This window comes from Vanellus vanellus (genome assembly GCF_965231255.1).
Source record: "Vanellus vanellus genome assembly, chromosome: 4".
Taxonomy (NCBI): Eukaryota; Metazoa; Chordata; class Aves; order Charadriiformes; family Charadriidae; genus Vanellus; species Vanellus vanellus.
Window position 1 is genome coordinate 6,614,926 of NC_138909.1, and position 17,014 is coordinate 6,631,939.

At 41.8% G+C, this 17,014-nt stretch overlaps 1 protein-coding gene across 3 annotated transcripts in view; it reads right to left on the reverse strand.

The window, feature by feature from the left end:
* Nucleotides 1-17,014, reverse strand: part of ANXA5 (annexin A5) — a 49,569-nt gene that overhangs the window by 16,400 nt on the left and 16,155 nt on the right. Inside the window, exons 1-2 of one of the 3 annotated variants that reach the window (XR_014269112.1) lie at nt 4,778-4,874; nt 4,661-4,704 (exon numbers count right to left, since the gene is read on the reverse strand). Coding sequence is in view for 2 of the 3 variants with exons in the window: in XM_082482350.1 (XP_082338476.1) it covers nt 4,661-4,669 (9 nt within the window). In the remaining variant the exon portion in view is untranslated. Of the gene's footprint in view, nt 1-4,660; nt 4,705-4,777; nt 4,875-17,014 lie in introns of those variants that run through there. The other 2 variants (XM_082482350.1, XM_082482351.1) reach the window with 2 other exon arrangements.

Consider the following 17,014-nt stretch of genomic DNA (forward strand, 5'->3'; position numbering starts at 1 on the left):
TTGTCTTTTGACAACAGCCCAATATTCCTCTGTGGCTGTTGTAGACAACGTGTGTGAACACTAAATGCTAGATTAAATCTATCTCTGCATCATCCTTCTCATTTTGGTTAACTAAGAAGAATCCTTCCATAACTCTCTTTTCCAAAGCACAGTGTGCAAAGCCTCAGCACACACTAAGCTTGACGAACAGTTCCTGAAATTCTCTGGTGCAGCTGTAGTCTGAAAGAGTTTTCTTGAAGTCCGAGCACCATTTGCATTCCAGGCATTCCCTTCGATGCATAGCGTTTACTGGATTTTGGCTACCTACCTGCCACAATCACACTCGATCAGTACTTGAGCTGCTCTTAGCTTGCAAGCCAGAAATATTGCTGCAGCTCTGCGATCCAGAATAATAAAAATCCATGTCACCTGGGTACCACAAAGACAGCAGCTATAATGGCAGAATCTCCAGCTACATCTGCTGCCCTTGACTCCAGACGCTGGTGCTAATAAAGCGCATCCACAATAGGGGCGGTTAGGATAAGACAAGCTTGGATACATGTTGCTTGCTATTTATGAAAACAGATACAGAATAACGTTACAGCCTCACAGGTTGTTTTTATTTTGGTTATTAAGTTTCCCACACAGTAGAACCTAAAGCACATCAATGGGAAAGAGAACACAAACACTCTTTGATATAAATCCTTTTGTAATCTGGATTGATCCCTTACTAAATAGCAACATCCCACACCAGGCAGTAAAATATAAAGAGAAGCACAACACACGCAAAACCTCAACAGAAAGAATATCACAAGATTCTAACAAGCAAAACCTACCCACATTCTTTTCTTTCTACATTCCCCAATACACTGACTGTTGTTCAGCAACCACATGCAGCGCAAGCGCAATTTGTGATTATACACTAGAAATAAACAGCAGTTTCCATTTTCTCCAGACACGTACTGATGAGACCAACGAAACCCCTAGATACACAAAACTAGCACTAAGAGGAAAGCAAGAAAAAAAGCAAGAAAAAAAAAAGCAAGAAAAAAAAAAGCAAGAAAAAAAAAAGCAAGAAAAAAAAAAGCAAGAAAAAAAAAAGCAAGAAAAAAAAAGCAAGAAAAAAAAAGCAAGAAAAAAAAAAGCAAGAAAAAAAAAGCAAGAAAAAAAAAGCAAGAAAAAAAAAGCAAGAAAGAAAAAAAAAAGCAAGAAAAAAAAAAAATACTTCAAAGCAAGAGATGATCTTGCTTTCAAATTTATGCCCCTCCAAATGAGGAAATTCACGTTCTCTGTTATTTTTGTTTATTCTGCTCTAGCAAAAAGTTTGCAGAAGGAAAAGAAGACACAATCTCATCAGGCACAATGTTTTTAACCAGCACCTCAGAGCTACGTTAACTTCTCCCAAGAGACAACTTTGGATTCACAAGTTCATTGCATCCTGGCAACAGCATTATCTGTAAGATCAACAATAGCCACTTAATGAGGTTCCTTTTAATTTTTCCCAGCAAGCATACAAAAAATTTCCCACCCACAAGATCCCATGTTTAGCCACTGTTTTTTATCAGCAAACAAAAGACCATACTTGAACTGACTTAGACTTCTTCCCAGCAAATTCTTACCAGTCAGATTTCTCATAGCTGAAGAGCTACCCCCTTTCACCATGCTGCTCTGCAGCAACAAAAGTAGGGTCTCATCTATTTGCCACGGGAAAGCCCAGTGCCTAGTGCAGAAAAGGTGGTATGTGACTTTTTAAAAGAAGGTATGTGTTTACAAGGTGGCACAGGAAAACTGCGGAGCAGTAAGAATGGAAATGGAGAATGTTTTCCAGCACACAGGTTGACAAACAGAGAAGGTATGCTATTTTCAGAAGACAGAAAGTCACATGCTAGAATAAATGACAGACATCTTGCAGATGAAGCACAACACAGCGTTCACCGGTAAATCGAAAGCCTTTATGCCCATGGAAGACCACACAAATCCCAGCTCAAATTGTGCTTTAAAACAAACTTCATGTAAGAAATATATAATTATTTCATGACATCCTTACAAAAATTTCAAGGTCAGTAGGATGTAAATTACATTGTGAGTAGTGGAATATATACAGAGTTGATGCAAATACACAGCTATAAAGACGTCTCCACTAAACTTAGAGAGGTGTTTAGTAATGCTTCAGATTGTCCACTGAAATGGAAGGAGTAAGCTCTGGTCAGCAGACTATATTCACATCTGCCCCACTAAATTTAAACTCCTGACAAAAAATGAAATTACAAAACATGTGTTGAACTCTGAGTCAGTACGCCAGGGTGATACCAAAGATAGGGAGGACAGAAAGAAAAAAAAGCAAAGAGAGGGGGTGGGAGAGAGGGAAAAGAGAAGAGCAACCAACAGCAATGTAGGAACCAACGGGGACTTTTGCAAAAACACTCAAAGAATCTGTCCTCACAAGCAACCTCAACAAAGCCAAAGAGCTGCTTAGGGCCCAATTCTGAAAAAGTGTCTGTACTCTGGAACGTGAGACACGATCCTCTGAAATGCTACTGGAGTTGGTGATACTATTCCTGTGCACCAAGTCCCATGTGCACGTTGGCAGAACAGGAACTCCAGATATAGTGCACAGCAGCCACACCTTCACCAGCAGCAAGCAATCCTTCCCTGGCAGTTTACAAATGGATACACAAATTGCTCCCAACTTCACATTCAGGGAATAATTTGGGAGTAGCAGACCAAAACAGACCAGTCCACAGCATGCAAGCAGAAAATAGTCTTGTTGCTTTCTTTCCAGATTTCTGAATTAGCAAACATGGGGTAGCATTTCCAAGGCAGCTAGTTCATCAAGCAGGAAGAGATCGCCCCATATGCATCTATGCATTAACAAAGACCACTACACACACAGATGTGTGAGAAAAGCCAGCTTCTTAGGACAGCAGTGTTGCTCCACAGAAAGCAGATCAACACAGGCATGGAGACACCAGTCTGCACAGCATATTACAGCACGCTGTAGTTTTCCCACAAAATGAATGAACCGTTTTGTCCTGGACATGGAACACACAAAATCCCTCAGGTCTTTGGAAAAAAAAAAAAAAAAAAAATCTTTCCGTAACTGAGCAAGAACAAATACTTCGGTGACCAGGACTCCAAAGATAACTTACCTTCTTCAAAGGTTTTATTCTTCAGTGATTTATCTAGACTAAATTAGACTTCAGTACACTGTGCTGTGCAGCCTTTTTGAACTCCGAACATTTAGTTGTACATATAAATAACAACTGTCAATTGGCACACAACATTTTATGATTGAGAGGCATTTTCATTTCTTACCCTTACTTCATGACACACCAAAATTTAGAACAGACACCTGCCTTGAGAAGCAGAGCTTACTCTTCTTTTTTATTTTTATAAAATAAATTACAGGCTACAAAGCTTTAACACTCCCAGCCTTTCAGGGCTGCATAATCACACATGCAAAGAATACTACTGAAGTGGAAAGCAGCCCTCTGAATGTGGAAATCAGAGGACAAGACCTACCTAGTACAAGACCTCACCATTCCAATGATTTCAACCTACCACCCACCAGTTAGTAAGTAACCCAGCCCCAAGTGTTACCTCAGGCAGTAGAAAATTCTGCTACATGAAGACAAGAGTTACTGGTTTACACTAGCGAAGAATTAAATACTAAGATTGCAATTTAAAGTTTGTGTCTCTGTGGAATAGACAAGAGAATTGCAAATTTCCATGCTTTTACTAAAAAGTGTGGAAATCTTTTGTACCCTCCAGCCTAAAAGCAATGCTACATGTATTGTAATAAAAGGCTGTCAAAGTAGCTCTGTCTGGTCAGATGCCTTGCACTGGCATGGGAAGGGGTCCCTGTTTTCCTAAAATGCATGCTACAAACCAGGCTCGATATTTAAAGAAAGAAAAATCCCCTCTTTGTCCCTCAAAAAAACAAACAACCGAAAACTGTAAGGATTTACTGGAACACTATTATAATTCTTTTTTTAAGTGAAATACCCTTTCTTTCTTTTAAAATTAAATCCAGACAGAATGTGAGTAAATATTCACAAGTGTTAAAACACCACTAATCATTCCACTCATTGAGTTAAAATAATGAAACTACTACTGCATTACTGTGCAATTACCCTGACCTTTGTGAAGGCACTCATATGACTTGACGGCTTTCACTTTCTACAGCAGTACAAAACCCGTAAGTATGCCATTAAACTTTTATTTTACTTTCCAGAGCGTATGCATTTGATGCAACTATAGACAAAACAAAAATTAAGTTAGAAACAGGAAAGCTGGGGACGGAATATCGATCCCGAGCCTCCACGGGGCACAGCCACGGCAGCATTTTTTTCTCCTTCCTCCTCCAGTGGAAGGAGCCTCCACCCAGGCACAATATAAACACTCAGTACCGAAAACTCGGCCAAATTAGTGGAAACTGGCGGAAAAAAAAAAAAAGAAAAGTTGTGCCTGACGCGCGCCTCACGTGATTAGCTGTTTTCCCTGTCCCCCTCCCCTCCTCGTCTCCCCAGGCTTGGGGATGGGTCGATTTAAGGCAGACCGAAAATAAATCAGTGAGGAGTAAAAGTAAGGAGACAGATAAGACGAGGGTGTCCCGGGACCGGCCGCGGCCGGGCAGGGACGAGCCCGCTAAGGGACCGCGGCGGCCGTTCGCCCGCCTCACCTTCGCCATCGCTGGGATCCGTCAGGCCGGGGCCGAGTCCGAGTCTGCAAAGAAAGATGCGACAGTCAGCGCCCGTCCCGTCCAGCCACCCTCACCTCCCGTCCCGACGCCCCTCACCGCAAGCCGAGCCGCCGCCGCCCAGAGCTACCGGGATCGCTGAGCAAGGCAGAAGGGAGGCGGCCCCGGTCCGGCCCCGCCGCCGCTTGCCTCAGCCGGGGGCCGGGCCAGGCCCCACCCCGGGCGGGCGGCCAGCCCCGGCCACCTCCCCCGGGCCGCCCGCGGTGCCACCCCGCGGGGCCCCGGGGCTCGGAGGCGGTCTGGCAGCCCGGCGGGGAGAGACAGTACCCGGGCCGAGGTCCTTCTCGCTGGCTACTGAAGTGGCACCCTTTGACTCAAGCCCCCTCCTGATGAAGTCAGTTAAAAAAAAAAAAAAAAAAAAAAAAAAAAAATCAGTTCCCATTATCAGTTCCCATTAATCTGAAGAGGATCGTATCCCGTCACTCAAGGGCAAGTCCGTACTGAATTTTAAAGTGGGAATTTTAGTAGCTCACCTAGGTTAGCTTCCAAGCAAAATAAGCCCAGTGTTGGAACCTAATGTAAGGGCTGTAGTTACGCTATCATTACGGTAAGCATTTTGGGTGATGATGCTTTTTACTTCTCAACATCTTACAATGGGACCATTTCACTCACCCAAGTACAGAGAAGATATATTCAGTTTGGGAGAGCAACAAGGATGCAGTCTGCATAGCTATTCAACGAGCATTCTCATCTAAAGCTGAAGACTTGCTCCCTCATCATACAAATGCAATCCAGATGTGTCAGATGGAAGAAGGAAGAGAGACTGCAACACAAATGGAATTTAGTGTCTTTGCCAAAATAAGACAAGAACATAATCTCGCTACATGAGCATTTTAGCATGTAATGGTCGCTTCTGTCCATTACTAAGTATCCTTACTAATTTATAGCAACTCTCCAATTTAAGGAAATTAAACAGATGTCTTTAATTCCATTTTTGCCTTTAAACTTTGTGTTGGAGGTAGTGGATTTGGAATCAAATTAATGCATGCCTTTCATTCCACAGTAAGTGTCTCCGCATACATTTTGCTTCTCATTTCTAGTGGAGGAAGTCTACTTTCTTTCATTTCAAGGTATTCAAAATGGTTTTCCACTCTTCTACTTTTGAGCAGCTTACACATAATAGCTTGTTATTCTAATCTATGTGCACAGTCTTACCCTCAGCCAAACACGAGGTAATGTTCAGTCAGTCAAAGGTTATCTCTGGCTTTCTAAGTGGTGAAGGACAGGGAAAAGAATCTTCAATGTCAGAACACAAAATATTTTCCTGCTCTGGAGAGGATCTGAAATACATAGAATCATTTAGGTTGGAAAAGACCTTAATGATCATCAAGTCCAACCGTTAATCTAACACTGCCAAGTCTGCCACTAAACCATGTCCCTAAGCGCCACATCTACCCATCTTTTAAATACCTCCAGGGATGGTGACTCAACCACTTCCCTGGGCCACCTGTTCCAATGCTTGACAACCCTTTCAGTGAAGAACTTTTTCCTGATATCCAACCTCAACCTTCCCTGGCACAACTTGAGGCCGTTTCCTCTTGTCCTCTTGCTTGTTTCTTGGGACAAGAGACTGACCCCCACCTTGCTACAACCCCTTTCAGGTAGTTATAGAGAGTGATAAGGTCTCCCCTCAGCCTCCTCTTCTCCAGGCTAAATAACTCCAGGTCCCTCAGTCATTCCTCATAAGACTTGTCCTCCAGACCCCTCACCAGCTTTGTAGCCCTTCTCTGGACATGCTCCAACACCTCAATGTCCTTCTTGTAGCGAGGGGCCCAAAAATGAAAACAGTATTTGAGGTGGGGCCTCACCAGTGCCAAGTACAGGGGGACAATCACTTCCCTAGTCTTGCTGGCCACACTATTTCTCATACAAGCCAGGATGCTGTTGGCTGCCTTGGCCACACTGCTGACTCATATTCAACCGGCTGTCGACCAACACCCCCAGGTCCTTTTCTGCTAGGCAGCTTTCCAGCCACTCTTCCCCAAGCTTGTAACGCTGCATGGGGGCATGGGGTTGTTGTGACCCAAGTGCAGGACCTGACACTTGGTCTTGTTGAATCTCATACCATTGGCCTCGGCTGATCGATTCAGCCTGTCCAGATCCCTCTGCAGAGCCTTCCTACCGTCAAGCAGATGAACACTCCTGCCCATCTTGGTGTCATCTGCAAACTTACTGAGGGTGCGCTCAATCTCCTTGTCATTGATAAAGATATTAAACAGAACAGGCCCCAATACTGAGCCCTGAAGAACACCAGTTGTGAGCGGCCACCAACTGGATTTAACTCCATTCACCACAACTCTGGTGATGATGAACTGCAAGAGTCGGAAAAGGTTAAACAGAGAAGAGAATGATCTTCTTGCCAACAGATGAAGTTAGGAGTAAAATCTACTCTAGTCAATCTAAAATGTCGCCAATATTTGTTTAAGCAAGCAAACATTTGCATAACTTCATGAAGCAAGGAGGCCTGGAAGAGCGGGGGAAATGTTAGAGTAAAATCATGTGAAAGATTTGCCAGTCCATTTGGCAAGAACAGATGTTGGGGGGGGGGGGAAGAAAAAGTCTCCTGCTCATCACAGAATTTCAATCTTTGCATTGACTTGAATGCAAAGGGAAGAAGCAGAAATAGCTATATCAGCAAATCCAAAATGAACCTGAAGATATGAACATATAACTGGAGGGAAATGTATATTACGGTGACTGCCTTCAGTGGAAACAATTTAAGTTGGACTAAAACAGTTACAGATGGTGACTCATAAGCACCAGATGCCGGACCTCCATGGTCACCATGGGCAAATATTTAACCTGACAGCAGCTCTACTACTCAATAGTGTTCACCCACAAGCCACAAATAAGCCCTCTAGATTTAGTATAATTCTTCTCTTTTTCTCTCTTTTTTTTTTTTTTAAATGAAGCCAAATTTTTACACAAGGAAAAAACCCATATTTAGGTGAAAGCAGTCTTGCCCCCCTCCAATCCTCTCCCTGCTCTTTGCATCTTCAAACACCAGCAGAATCATACCAGGATGTAACAGCCTGCTTCCCAGTGCTGCTGCTGGCACAATGCACTTCCAATCCTTCCTTAACACAGAGCTGCAAACACCTGGAACAATAAAAAGCCGTAAAATATGATGAGAAAGCGTGGCAGTGCCTTAACGATGTATTTAGCTCTGGCACACATTGTGACTTTGCAAGTAGGGCCCTGTCAGTTCCCAATCTACTTCAAGGCACAGGTCTTGTCTACACAGAGTGAAATTCTGGGGTTGGTCTCTAAGTCACACTTTTGAAGGGAAACAAAATGCTCAAATATCACACTGAGGCTGAACATGCCTTGATCAAACAATGAGGAAATGTTCAGCAGCCAGAAAGCCAAAGTAACCTCAGAAGTGCAGATAACATTAGCAACCTTGCACTCCCTCACGAGGCAAAGATGGGATTGCATCTGTTTGGAGATACACTCTGGGGTAATTTTTTTTGCTCTGGAGATACATTGGCCACCGCTGCTGTGTCACAGCTTACCACTTCTCTGATCTAAGCTCTTGAAAGGGGATTTTTAAAGCTACTCATTAATCCAAAACTGCATCGTAACACAAAAAAAAAAAAAAAAAAAAAAAGAGAGAGCAATTAATCCATATCAGGGCTTGCTCGGTGTAAGTTTCTCTTCCTCCTGACAAGGCAAGGACCTGGGAGACATGTGGCAAGCCTGAAGCCCTACTTTATGGGACTTCACAAAATCTTCCTGCAGAGGAGGTGACAGAAGAGAAGAAAGCGAGACTATCATAGGGACCAATCTTCATTTGTCAAACACTTCTTTACTTTTGGGAGAACATGTGTTTCGTTGCCTCCCAAACAAGTGCTCCAAAAGCCACCTTTTGTTCTTCAAAATTATTGCTCTGTATATTGTTTTTCTTTAAAAAAAAAAATCCACCTCACTATAATCTGCACCTCTTGGCCTAGGTTCAAGAGCCCGTAGGCAGGATTGCACGTTACATAGGACAAAACTACCCAAAGAAGTGTGATCTCAGTAAACTTTCTCACTTCTGTATGAAATTCAGATATGCAAGTAGGTCTAGAAATAGTTATTTAAAATAAATAAGCGAGCAAATTTTCCTTGAGTGCTGACCACAGTATAAAGTCCAAAATTGCCATCACACCACAGTCATTACAGTTGTAGAAGGGCAGCAAAGACTGCATACAAGAATCATCAGATATGTGAAATAATTAACTTGATATGAGGTTTCTAATAAGGGGTTGGAAAATGTTTTCAAAGTCTGTTTGTAGTACTAAAACATATCTGCATGTTTTTCCAGAAACAATGTAAAAGTCTTAGAGGATGAAAAGTCAGCACAAAAGCAGTTCATTTCAAAAGTACACCCTCTTGCAGTTGCTGTCAAGAGCAGGCTGCTAAACCACAGAAAGACCAATCACTACTTTTTTTTTTTTTAATAAATAAATAGAAAGATGGATGGTTTGCTGTATCAAGACAGTCTTCCAGTGGGTGTCCTCATCTCCTGCCCAAAAGCACCATACATCATTTTGCTACCAATAATATTTCTGAGCTATTACATGACACTACATAGCTACCTTTAAAGGCATCACACGAAAGAAAAAAGAGCAAGGCCCGTATTAGAGGAAAGTTTGCTTCTGCTATGTATCCGATGGCTGCTGAAAAGGGAAAGGTCCTTCAATTTATCTAACAGAGATGGTCCACAGTAATCACATTAGAGCCCTTTTCACATGATATAGAAAGGCCAAGGACAGTTAGTGTCCTAGCTAAAATATTTTCCCTTTAAACAAAATCCCATTGCAAAATATTTAAAAAGCCTATTGTAGAGGCACTGAAGTGCAATAGGCTTACCAAGGGGGATTTTCAGGGTTGGGAAATTTCATGGAGCAGACAGTCTCCTTATGAAGTTAAAACTGAAGATCAATCTTAAAAGCTTTTCAACACTTTTATGTCTCTTTGGAAATGAAACAGTCAAAACTGCTTGATGAACCACAATTCAGAAGCAAAGGTGGGGAAATAAAAAAAAAAAAAAAAAAAAAGAGAGAGAGAATTTCAAGTTCGTGCTTTGACTGATACTGACAGAGAAGAAATCGGTTCTGTTCCAGACTGGGTGCCAGTGGATGGCAATTTCTCAGTGCCTCATTTCTCTCCACTCTTACACAAGGACAGCAAACAGTTCAGCTGTTAGCACAAATGAAGAGAGCTTTGTGCTGCACTCTAGCACCTTGGGTGGAAGGTACGAAGCAAACACTAAGCAGCAAAGTGTTAAAATAAGGGAGAAGAGGGGAGGGTGATACAACTTTACAGGCAGGGTAAAAAGTTCAGATTTTAATACTGACAGTTTATAAAATTCTTTCTATGCTGCATGTGCTGGCATCAGGGAGGCTGCTGAAGGACAGGCTAAGTACAAATTAGAAGATTGTTTGGTTTTTTTTAAAAGCACTTTCAGACTTGCTTTGGAGACTAAATATTGGTTTATATTCCAGCAAAGACAACTTCCTCTAAGTGATTAATTACTTCTAATCCACAACCCATTACAGAGCAGTGCTCTGTCAAATCCTTGATTTCTCTTGGGACGCCAGTACAATGTGAAAAGGTTAATAGGAGCTAAGAGCATTCACACAAGTTACAGCATCGGGCAGCTGAATTCATCTTACCAGAAAAAATATTTTATTTTCTTTTAGTCAAAGGAGGTGCAGGTTTCTTTGAAAATGTCTTTAGAGAAAGACACATCACAAGAATGTCAACGATGCAATAATCCCAATTCACGCAAAGAAAATCATATGAGCCAGATTCCAGTACTTGTCTCAGGCCCTAGATACTCATCTTGATTACTAGGACAGCTCTGCAGCACTACGCTAAGGCAGGGCTTGATCTCTAGGCTGCCTAATTCTTCCTGAGAAACAGAATTTCCACCCCTGATGACTAGTGATATGGACTCTTCCTCTAGGGCAAAGGGAGAGAAAAGGAGCCAGGTCCTTAGGTTATACTTCTGTATTTCCAGCTGTTCTGCACTACAATTTAACTTCAGCAGATCACTGGGGCTTTGTGCTCTACACACTGCCACACACTGATGGTGTATGAGGGGACAGCCCACCAATAATAACAGAACACTTGTTTTGCTCCCCATTGTGTGAAGAATTTAAGAGCCATCGCAAACCTTTGAGATAGCACTAAGTAACTACCAAGAGCCACCAATGCAAATTCAGAAAGATATTTCCCTTAATCAGTTACACCCTTAGTTCTACTTAGGAAGAGGGAGCAGAGAGAAAAATAATTCAGTTCTGTTAGCTTAATGGAAATTTGAAAAATCAGAGGGAAGAAAATAAAAATTACCCATGAGTAGTTGTCACCCTCTCTGTGGGAAAAAGAAATAATAATCAATTTAGCTGAAATGAAATGGCACAATGTCACTAAACAGTTTTCACCTTTGCATTTATTATTCCCAAATACTTCTAACTGAGGTCCTGTAACAAGACCTCTTTCTCATCAAAGGACCTACCATTAGCATCCCCACGAGAGTCTTGAGATACGGGAAGACTATTATCTTCATTTTCAAATGGAGAATAAATGTAAGCTGAGGCTCAGTGGTTTCCCCAAGGTCACAGACGGTGACTGGTAACTGAACCCAGGTTTCAAGTCACAAGCTACTGACTTTGCACTGCTTTGTTCTTTCTCTCTTTACTTTGCCGAAAGGCCTCGGTGTCACTGAAAACTGCCTCCTTGGTTTACGTATTCACTGATGAAGAAGAAAAGAATCCATAAATTATTCTAAACGTGCTGCGATAAGAGGCACCCCCCCACCTCTGCACCCTGCACTGCTGTTCTCACCTGAAACAGCACAATCCTTGACTCCCATAAGTAAGAGCAGAATCAGGCCCACAAAATTTTAGTTTGATTATGAGGAAATAAGACTGAAGGCCAAACCAAACAAAGCCTACGTAGACTTGTTTTCTCTTCAGCCTTTCATTAAGTTTCTAAAACGTGTTGATCTCAATCTGTCAAGTCACTATTCATCAAAACCCCGAACAACGGAGTGCTGCGATTGCAGACTCTGTGCAGCTCACACCACCACCTAGATAACCCAACAGTTTTACTAGGAGGCACTAGTGTCTTACAGAGCTTTAATAATTTGTCTGGAACTTAACTTACTTCCATTCTTTCTTTCCATAACTTTTCATATATTCCCCTGACATTGGGTGTTTAGTGCTCCTGTAAACACAAGAAACATTTTTAGCACTTAGCTCAAGACCTCTAAAGCCCCTTTCCTGGTTTCTACGATATGTTTTGACACCTGAACTAGGACAAATCTACCTAAACTGCCAGCACAAGTAAAGTCTGGTTTAATTGCTCCTGATAAATCATTGCCAATCCACAACCAGACACAGACACTCTAGATTAAAAATGCTCCATTTCTTTACTTAATTTTGAAGCTTTAAAAGGTGAGAAAGTCACTCAAAGGTTTATGCATGGACAAAGCCACACAAACAGGAGACTTTGGGTATAATCCTATATAGGACAAAATTCCATAAACCACTCGCTCTCATACAAGGTTGAAGGGCCTACCACAGTCTAAACCCTAACCCTTGCCTCAAGAAAAAAATTCAATGACACTTTTAAATAGCATTTCTTAGCATTCTCCTGTTCCCACCTTGATCATTGCCAGGCACAAGGGTTTTTTCCCTCCACAGATCGCTGGCCCTACTGTTCAAAAATAGGACTAGGTTAGTGTGATATGCATTTCTTTCATAATTCTCAGGATCACATTGTCAATCCCTTTCTCTATAGCAACAAATGATGGGTATTTGGGTTTTTTTTGTTTGCTTTGCTTTAATGAAAGGTGAGATTTCCAGGTGATAATGTGATTCAAGGAGTCCACTAGCTATTTGTCTGAAACAAAACTATTAGTTTGGGAGAAATGCCTATGGTAACATTCCTCTAAAAAGCCTCAGTGCCTCTGCATCTCGGAGACTTTTGATGGAGTTTTTGCTACCTTAATTTGCATTTTCAAGCATAAAACTATTAATGCAGCACACCAACAACTTCCAGTAGGAGTAATCACAGCAGAGCTTTAGGTAAACTAGAGATAGATCAGGGTCCAGAAACACAGTAATGAATTATATCCTGATACAAACTACAGTTCTGTTTACTTAAAGGAGTTTCCCTGCTCCCAGCAAGAACATATATATATGAGCTATTATTCAGGTAAAGTATTCTTAAGGGCAAACCTGGTTTTCTTGATCACATTGACAGCTTTTTGTAATGCTAATTTTTCCAGAGTAGAAGGATGAATTGAAAGTCAGGGGCTGTTGAGTGCTTTTCAAGATCCACTATCAGGCTACAATGAAACCCCAAGTCTCTTTTTTCCAGGACTCATATGGTTAAAATAATATTTATTCTTCATAAAAGCACCTTGATGAAAATCTCAACACAAGAACTAGTAACAAGCACTAAATCCTAAACTGCAGATAAGCATTGTTTTTGCAGTGTGCATGCAGCTACTGCCACGTATCCTGAGCCGTTACCAGACCAAAAACCAGACTGGTTTTTGGCATTCAGATGCAACAGGATGAGCACATTTGCAAGGGGAACCACAGACTGCCTTATATTAAATGCCATTCCCTGCCTCCTCCTTGTATATCTTGAGGTCTTCATTTTGTTGCATCTATTTCCAATCAGTGGTTTGAATGACTTCTCGTGGGTTGCTTGCCTGTGTCCCAGGTAATCAAAACCCTGCAAATAAAATTGCTATTACATTTCAGGCCTAAAGGTCATTGCTCAAAAAAGCAAATACCCAGATACATGCATGGAGCTAAGAAGGAATGAGATGCCATGAGATGCCAAATCATCTTCCCAGAATGAGAAAAGAGAAATATCCAGACCTCACTATCCCCTTGCATACTTGCCTGCATTTGTAGCAGCAGATCTGTGAAACTGAGGTTAGAGAGAATTGAAGTTTTGACAGCTTTTCTAAACATGGCAAATCTAGCTCCTATATAACTGCACACCTACCAGCTCTGGACTGGTGAGACCAAGGAAAAGAGAAGAAATTCCTGCCCTGGTCCTTCCAACACTCTTAAAATTCTCAGGCCTTGTACTCCCACTGGCAGAAGCAGGATCTGCAGCAGCAGGCTGTGAGCTGTGGAAAAAGGTGGTGCATTCACACCTAGTGCAACGGCACTAGGAGAATCAGCACATTTAAACTTGGCATCCAAGCTACCAAACATAACCAGATGCAATTCATTCTTTTAATACCTAACTTATTTGCTTCCTGGTGTTATATTATTTGCTGAAGACAGCTGCAGCCATAAGTTATCTTTTTCCCTTCAGCCAAAATAAATAAATATTTATGGCTTTCTCTGTTGTAAGTGTTCACCTGGTTGAACTACTGCATTAAGGGGCAATACAGCAAGGCTGAGCTGAGCAAGGCAAGCAGCTGTACATCCCAGAAATGGGTAGCAGCCGCTGTGCCTCTAACCACAAGAGGAAACCAATAAACACACAAACTTCATAGCAACACCAGCCTCCATCTGCACAGTCACTTAGGGTAAGCGACACCCCTCCTGCCCCACATCGTGGCTCTGTGGGTCAGAGCCACAGAGAGAGCTTCAGCGCTCGCTACAATGAGTCTCAGGACAAACTTCCACGGGCTTACAGCAGGAGGATAAAGAAACAGTCCTTTGGGATCTAGAGGCCAGAAACCCATATTGGTTGTGCCTGCCTAGTTTTGGAGCCCTTGTGTATATAATCTGCATGAAGGCAGGGGTGAATGTCACCATCTGAATGTGCACTGGTGGTATTTCACAGTATAATCACATACTGCTGCACAGAAGCACAAACTTTCTGCTCAGACCTGCACACAGATGCGACACACAGCACAATTCATGCATAGCTTTGCCTCAAAATTATTTTTAAATCAACGGAACCCACAAAAATGTACCTTATGCCAAATACCTCCCACTGTTAGTAGCTAGAGAGCCAAGGGCTTGGGTTTTGTACAAGGATCTCATTAAGATATATATCCCAGTAGAGCAGCACTGCTATACAGCAATTCAAAACCAAGTTATCACAAGTTATTCTGCTGAATACAGTGACAGAGAAGGATGCATACATTTTGTCAGACCCACATTCCCAGTCTCAGTCACTGTAAGAATTTTAGTTAAACCACGTTAAAGCACTCTTAGTGGCAAATTTTTCAAGAATAGCTACAGTAATAGTCAAAGGGGAAGTGAAAACATGAATAATGTAAATACTGACTTGCTGAAATCCCTTCCCATGTTCCAAACACAAAGTAATACCAGTGATTTTGAAAGCAGCATAAAGCTTATAGAAAACGGGACATCTAGTGGCAATAGGTGGGAATTGCAGCACGGAGGAGAGCGCGTCTCCTCAAACCCTCTTCATGAAGACTATGACAAAGAATAACAGTGATGACACATAAGAGTCCTCCAAAATCCTGACACATCGCAAAATTTTATTCCAGGAGTTCATGCAACAATTTCCCTTTCTAAATAAATCAGAAAAACACCACCAAGTGATCAGGCGGGTATTCCTCTTGATGGGGTTTTCTTTTATCACACACTTGCTCTTTCCTTCCTTGTCTCCCACAAACATTCAAAAGGTTTACATGATGCCATCCCACTGCATCTAAATTATGGATTCACCCTTCAAAATACCATGGGTTTGCTGCTATTTGTAATAAGTTAAATAGAACTCTGGCATTGGGGAAAAGAAAGGCTTTGTTTACCTACACTATCCCCTACACATCCTAGTATTTAATCCCAGAATACTTGTTTATTCAGCATTCCCAGCAGTTGTAGGTAGATCCCCCACTATCTCTGCTCTTTTCAGTATGAAACTGTGAGCAGTCTTCTGCATGTAAAATGCTCCATATTGGCAGATAATCTCATGCCAAGAGTTTGTCTTTAACACAGGAAAGCTAATTTCTCAGCTGGAAACAGGCCCAATACAGATGTAGTAGGGTCAATGGAGAAAAAAAAAAAAAAAGGTCCTGAGGTTTTCGATTTTTTTGTCATCAGTCTTTAATAAGACTTTGCATTTAAGTTTGGATTACATGTTACACATTGAGGAAATGGATTTCATGCCTGAGAAACTGCACACTAGCAAATCCCACAGTGATGAACAAATAAGGAGAAAACAGTAAAGCCTGCAGATCAGTCAGGTTACTTCAGTACAGACTGCAACCAAAACCATCACAATTCATAAAAGCATTTAATTTCTCCCTCCGCGCTAGCACTGAATAGAGTTTTAGTACTTTCTAGCATTCAAATAACTTCAAAAGAAAGATGAAGGGGGAAGGATTTTCACAACAGTGAGCTGTCTGTACAGCCAAGTCGGATTTCAGTCAAGCAAACCTTTTTAAATTTGATATTCATAAAAGACATCAAGCAAAATGGCTTTCAAATGGCAAATGAGAAATCTGGTCATGCCTTGGCTATGCTTAAAGGACTGGACTAACCTCAAGATACCAGATTAGAAAAAAAAAAGGCAGTTTTCAATTTATTTTCTCTTTAAATTAACATTGTACAGTTCCAGGATTATGCATTTACTTTAAAAGTTGAAGTATTTCTGCAGAAGCTCTCAGGTAATATTTTGTTTCTCAGAGCTGCAGGCTGAGACAAGCAAACAGATTAGTTTGTTACATGTCTTCTCACATCAAACAGCTCTGCTCTGTCACAAGCATTTGTTGATGCTTGAGGTCTTTTACTTTCTAAAATGTTGTCACCTTCAGATTTTCCACAGACCCTGCCATTACTTAAGGTGGCTGGCAGCAGAAAGGGAAGGTTGAAAAGAAAATTTGTTTGGGGGCTTCCTGCTACCAGTAAAAGTCACCAACTTGCTATCAAAGGAGGGGGGGTGGTACAGGACGACTTTTGTGGGTTCATTAAGCAAGATTCCTCAATGCATCTCCTAGTAACCAGCCACCCACGTGGCAAAACAAGCCCGCGTCACAGTAAACGCTCCTTTCCCCCTAAGCGGTTTCACCTGCCTTTCACACAGCAACAGGACAATGGGAAAAAAGGCTACATTTTCCCTGAACTGAAGGCCAAATTGCAAGCTTTGTTTACCTGGAATCGTAGCACACTTTTTGGCAGTCTTTTGTGTTTCTGACCAGCATTAAAGCGGCAGATAACAGTGCAGGCAGGCATAGCTCTAAGCCCATCCGTATTTGGCTCCGGGGACCAAAAATTTTGGCTTCAGTCACCAAAGGGGCTCAAAGCAGGTGGGTCACCTCAGCCTATGCTCTGGTTT